This window comes from Palaemon carinicauda, chromosome 9 (genome assembly GCF_036898095.1).
Source record: "Palaemon carinicauda isolate YSFRI2023 chromosome 9, ASM3689809v2, whole genome shotgun sequence".
Taxonomy (NCBI): Eukaryota; Metazoa; Arthropoda; class Malacostraca; order Decapoda; family Palaemonidae; genus Palaemon; species Palaemon carinicauda.
Window position 1 is genome coordinate 106,689,401 of NC_090733.1, and position 6,008 is coordinate 106,695,408.

At 53.3% G+C, this 6,008-nt stretch overlaps 1 protein-coding gene across 1 annotated transcript; it reads left to right on the top strand.

Moving 5' to 3' along the window:
- Positions 1–943: 943 nt before the first annotated feature.
- LOC137646583 (uncharacterized) lies at positions 944–3,428 on the top strand (the record flags this gene model as incomplete). The annotated part of the gene is made up of 3 exons (XM_068379692.1): positions 944–1,000; positions 1,673–1,689; positions 3,410–3,428. Coding segments are annotated over 3 exons (93 nt in total), but the record flags the coding sequence as incomplete, so codon positions are not given.
- Positions 3,429–6,008: the final 2,580 nt, after the last annotated feature.

Genomic DNA, 6,008 nt, shown 5'->3' on the forward strand with positions numbered 1-6,008 from the left:
CCGACCCAGAGGGAGAGAAAAAGAAAAAGAGAGAGAGAGCGTGAGAGGGAGTGTAGACAGAAACAAGGTTAGGAGAAGGAGGGTCCTGAGTGCCAGTACAGAGGGAAGTAGGAGACCCCCGACCCAGAGGGAGAGAAAAAGAAAAGAGAGAGAGAGCGTGAGAGGGAGTGTAGCCAGAAACAAGGTTAGGAGAAGGAGGGTCCTGAGTGCCAGTACAGAGGGAAAGAGGAGACCCCCGACCCAGAGGAGAGAAAAAGAAAAAGAGAGAGAGAGATGAGAGGGAGTGTAGCCAGAAACAAGGTTAGGAGAAGGAGGGTCCTGAGTGCCAGTACAGAGGGAAGGAGGAGACCCCCGACCCAGAGGGAGAGAAAAGAAAAAGAGAGAGAGAGAGCCTGGGAGGGAGTGTAGCCAGAGACAAGGTTAGGAGAAGGAGGGTCCTGAGTTCCAGTACAGAGGAAGGAGGAGACCCCCGACCCAGAGGGAGAGAAAAAGAAAAGAGAGAGAGAGAGCGTGAGAGGGAGTGTAGCCAGAAACAAGGTTAGGAGAAGGAGGGTCCTGAGTGCCAGTACAGAGGGAAGTAGGAGACCCCCGACCCAGAGGGAGAGAAAAAGAAAAAGAGAGAGAGAGAGCGTGAGAGGGAGTGTAGCCAGAAACAAGGTTAGGAGAAGGAGGGTCCTGAGTGCCAGTACAGAGGGAAGGAAGAGACCCCGACCCAGAGGGAGAAAAAAAGAAAAAGAGAGAGAGAGCGTGAGAGGGAGTGTAGCCAGATTCAAGGTTAGGAGAAGGAGGGTCCTAATGCCAGTACAGAGGGAATTAGGAGACCCCCGACCCAGAGGGAGAGAAAAGAAAAAGAGAGAGAGAGCGTGAGAGGGAGTGTAGCCAGAAACAAGGTTAGGAGAAGGAGGGTCCTGAGTGCCAGTACAGAGGGAAGGAGGAGACCCCCGACCCAGAGGGAGAGAAAAAGAAAAAGAAGAGAGAGCGTGAGAGGGAGTGTAGCCAGAATCAAGGTTAGGAGAAGGAGGGTCCTGAGTGCCAGTACAGAGGGGAAGGAGGAGACCCCCGACCCAGAGGGAGAGAAAAAGAGAAAGAGAGAGAGAGAGCGTGAGAGGGAGTGTAGCCAGAAAGAAGGTTAGGAGAAGGAGGGTCCTGAGTGCCAGTACAGAAGGGAAGTAGGAGACCCCCGACCCAGAGGGAGAGAAAAAGAAAAAGAGAGAGAGAGCGTGAGAGGGAGTGTAGCCAGAAACAAGGTTAGGAGAAGGAGGGTCCTGAGTGCCAGTACAGAGGGAAGTAGGACACCCCCGACCCAGAGGGAGAGAAAAAGAAAAAGAGAGAGAGAGCGTGAGAGGGAGTGTAGCCAGAAACAAGGTTAGGAGAAGGAGGGTCCTGAGTGCCAGTACAGAGAGAAGGAGGAGACCCCGACCCAGAGGGAGAGAAAAAGAAAAAAAAGAGAGAGCGTGAGAGGGAGTGTAGCCAGAAACAAGGTTAGGAGAAGGAGGGTCCTGAGTGCCAGTACAGAGGGAAGGAGGAGACCCCCGACCCAGAGGGAGAGAAAGAGAAAAAGAGAGAGAGAGCGTGAGAGGGAGTGTAGCCAGAAACAAGGTTAGGAGAAGGAGGGTCCTGAGTGCCAGTACAGAGGGAAGGAGGAGACCCCGACCCAGAGGGAGAGAAAAAGAAAAAGAGAGAGAGAGCGTGAGAGGGAGTGTAGCCAGAAACAAGGTTAGGAGAAGGAGGGTCCTGAGTGCCAGTACAGAGGGAAGTAGGAGACCCCCGACCCAGAGGGAGAGAAAAAGAAAAAGAGAGAGAGAGCGTGAGAGGGAGTGTAGCCAGAACAAGGTTAGGAGAAGGAGGGTCCTGAGTGCCAGTACAGAGGGAAGTAGGAGACCCCCGACCCAGAGGGAGAGAAAAAGAAAAAGAGAGAGAGAGCGTGAGAGGGAGTGTAGCCAGATACAAGGTTAGGAGAAGGAGGGTCCTGAGTGCCAGTACAGAGGGAAGGAGAGACCCCCGACCCAGAGGGAGAGAAAAAGAAAAAGAGAGAGAGAGCGTGAGAGGGAGTGTAGCCAGAAACAAGGTTAGGAGAAGGAGGGTCCTGAGTGCCAGTACAGAGGGAAGTAGAGACCCCCGACCCAGAGGGAGAGAAAAAAAAAAAGAGAGAGAGAGCATGAGAGGGAGTGTAGCCAGAAACAAGGTTAGGAGAAGGAGGGTCCTGAGTGCCAGTACAGAGGGAAGTAGGAGACCCCCGACCCAGAGGGAGAGAAAAAGAAAAAGAGAGAGAGAGCGTGAGAGGGAGTGTAGCCAGATACAAGGTTAGGAGAAGGAGGGTCCTGAGTGCCAGTACAGAGGGAAGTAGGAGACCCCCGACCCAGAGGGAGAGAAAAAGAAAAAGAGAGAGAGAGCGTGAGAAGGAGTGTAGCCAGAAACAAGGTTAGGAGAAGGAGGGTCCTGAGTGCCAGTACAGAGGGAAGGAGAAGACCCCACCCAGAGGGAGAGAAAAAGAAAAAGAGAGAGAGAGCGTGAGAGGGAGTGTAGCCAGAAACAAGGTTAGGAGAAGGAGGGTCCTGAGTGCCAGTACAGAGGGAAGTAGGAGACCCCCGAAGAGGGAGAAAAAAGAAAAAGAGAGAGAGAGCGTGAGAGGGAGTGTAGCCAGAAACAAGGTTAGGAGAAGGAGGGTCCTGAGTGCCAGTACAGAGGGAAGTAGGAGACCCCCGACCCAGAGGGAGAGAAAAAGAAAAAGAGAGAGAGAGCGTGAGAGGGAGTGTAGCCAGAAACAAGGTTAGGAGAAGGAGGGTCCTGAGTGCCAGTACAGAGGGAAGGAGGAGACCCCCGACCCAGAGGGAGAGAAAAAGAAAAAGAGAGAGAGAGCGTGAGAGGGAGTGTAGCCAGAAACAAGGTTAGGAGAAGGAGGGTCCTGAGTGCCAGTACAGAGGGAAGTAGGAGACCCAAAGAGAAAAAAGAAAAAGAGAGAGAGAGCGTGAGAGGGAGTGTAGCCAGAAACAAGGTTAGGAGAAGGAGGGTCCTGAGTGCCAGTACAGAGGGAAGTAGGAGACCCCCGACCCAGAGGGAGAGAAAAAGAAAAAGAGAGAGAGAGCGTGAGAGGGAGTGTAGCCAGAAACAAGGTTAGGAGAAGGAGGGTCCTGAGTGCCAGTACAGAGGGAAGTAGGAGACCCCCGACCCAGAGGGAGAGAAAAAGAAAAAGAGAGAGAGAGCGTGAGAGGGAGTGTAGCCAGAAACAAGGTTAGGAGAAGGAGGGTCCTGAGTGCCAGTACAGAGGGAAGTAGGAGACCCCCGACCCAGAGGGAGAGAAAAAGAAAAAGAGAGAGAGAGCGTGAGAGGGAGTGTAGCCAGAAACAAGGTTAGGAGAAGGAGGGTCCTGAGTGCCAGTACAGAGGGAAGGAGGAGACCCCCGACCCAGAGGGAGAGAAAAAGAAAAAGAGAGAGAGAGCGTGAGAGGGAGTGTAGCCAGAAACAAGGTTAGGAGAAGGAGGGTCCTGAGTGCCAGTACAGAGGGAAGAGGAGACCCTGACCCAGAGGGAGAGAAAAAGAAAAAGAGAGAGAGAGCGTGAGAGGGAGTGTAGCCAGAAACAAGGTTAGGAGAAGGAGGGTCCTGAGTGCCAGTACAGAGGGAAGTAGGAGACCCCCGACCCAGAGGGAGAGAAAAAGAAAAAGAGAGAGAGAGCGTGAGAGGGAGTGTAGCCAGAAACAAGGTTAGGAGAAGGAGGGTCCTGAGTGCCAGTACAGAGGGAAGGAGGAGACCCCGACCCAGAGGGAGAGAAAAAGAAAAGAGAGAGAGAGCGTGAGAGGGAGTGTAGCCAGAAACAAGGTTAGGAGAAGGAGGGTCCTGAGTGCCAGTACAGAGGGAAGTAGGAGACCCCCGACCCAGAGGGAGAGAAAAAGAAAAAGAGAGAGAGAGCGTGAGAGGGAGTGTAGCCAGAAACAAGGTTAGGAGAAGGAGGGTCCTGAGTGCCAGTACAGAGGGAAGGAGGAGACCCCGACCCAGAGGGAGAGAAAAAGAAAAGAGAGAGAGAGCGTGAGAGGGAGTGTAGCCAGAAACAAGGTTAGGAGAAGGAGGGTCCTGAGTGCCAGTACAGAGGGAAGTAGGAGACCCCCGACCCAGAGGGAGAGAAAAAGAAAAAGAGAGAGAGAGCGTGAGAGGGAGTGTAGCCGAAAAAAGGTTAGGAGAAGGAGGGTCCTGAGTGCCAGTACAGAGGGAAGGAGAAGACCCCGACCCAGAGGGAGAGAAAAAGAAAAAGAGAGAGAGAGCGTGAGAGGGAGTGTAGCCAGAAACAAGGTTAGGAGAAGGAGGGTCCTGAGTGCCAGTACAGAGGGAAGTAGGAGACCCCCGACCCAGAGGGAGAGAAAAAGAAAAAGAGAGAGAGAGCGTGAGAGGGAGTGTAGCCAGAAACAAGGTTAGGAGAAGGAGGGTCCTGAGTGCTAGTACAGAGGGAAGTAGGAGACCCCCGACCCAGAGGGAGAGAAAAAGAAAAAGAGAGAGAGAGCGTGAGAAGGAGTGTAGCCAGAAACAAGGTTAGGAGAAGGAGGGTCCTGAGTGCCAGTACAGAGGGAAGGGAGGAGACCCCCGACCCAGAGGAGAGAAAGAAAAAAGAGAGAGAGAGAGAGAGAGAGAGCGTGAGAGGGAGTGTAGCCAGAAACAAGGTTAGGAGAAGGAGGGTCCTGAGTGCCAGTACAGAGGGAAGGAGGAGACCCCGACCCAGAGGGAGAGAAGAAGAAAAAGAGAGAGAGAGCGTGAGAGGGAGTGTAGCCAGAACAAGGTTAGGAGAAGGAGGGTCCTGAGTGCCAGTACAGAGGGAAGTAGGACACCCCCGACCCAGAGGGAGAGAAAAAGAAAAGAGAGAGAGAGCGTGAGAGGGAGTGTAGCCAGAAACAAGGTTAGGAGAAGGAGGGTCCTGAGTGCCAGTACAGAGGGAATGAGGAGACCCCGACCCAGAGGGAGAGAAAAAGAAAAAGAAAGAGAGAGCGTGAGAGGGAGTGTAGCCAGAAACAAGGTTAGGAGAAGGAGGGTCCTGAGTGCCAGTACAGAGGGAAGGAGGAGACCCCCGACCCAGAGGGAGAAAAAAAGAAAAAGAGAGAGAGAACGTGAGAGGGAGTGTAGCCAGAAACAAGGTTAGGAGAAGGAGGGTCCTGAGTGCCAGTACAGAGGGAAGGAGGAGACCCCGACCCAGAGGGAGAGAAAAAGAAAAAGAGAGAGAGAGCGTGAGAGGGAGTGTAGCCAGAAACAAGGTTAGGAGAAGGAGGGTCCTGAGTGCCAGTACAGAGGGAAGTAGGAGACCCCCGACCCAGAGGGAGAGAAAAAGAAAAAGAGAGAGAGAGCGTGAGAGGGAGTGTAGCCAGAAACAAGGTTAGGAGAAGGAGGGTCCTGAGTGCCAGTACAGAGGGAAGGAGGAGACCCCCGACCCAGAGGGAGAGAAAAGAAAAAGAGAGAGAGAGAGCGTGAGAGGGAGTGTAGCCAGAAACAAGGTTAGGAGAAGGAGGGTCCTGAGTGCCAGTACAGAGGGAAGTAGGAGACCCCCGACCCAGAGGGAGAGAAAAAGAAAAAGAGAGAGAGAGCGTGAGAGGGAGTGTAGCCAGAAACAAGGTTAGGAGAAGGAGGGTCCTGAGTGCCAGTACAGAGGGAAGTAGGAGACCCCCGACCCAGAGGGAGAGAAAAAGAAAAAGAGAGAGAGAGCGTGAGAGGGAGTGTAGCCAGAAACAAGGTTAGGAGAATGGGAGGGTCCTGAGTGCCAGTACAGAGGGAAGTAGGAGACCCCCGACCCAGAGGGAGAGAAAAAGAAAAAGAGAGAGAGAGCGTGAGAGGGAGTGTAGCCAGAAACAAGGTTAGGAGAAGGAGGGTCCTGAGTGCCAGTACAGAGGGAAGGAGGAGACCCCCGACCCAGAGGGAGAGAAAAAGAAAAAGAGAGAGAGAGAGCGTGAGAGGGAGTGTAGCCAGAAAGAAGGTTAGGAGAAGGAGGGTCCTGAGTGCCAGTACAGAGGGAAGTAGGAGACCCCCGACCCAG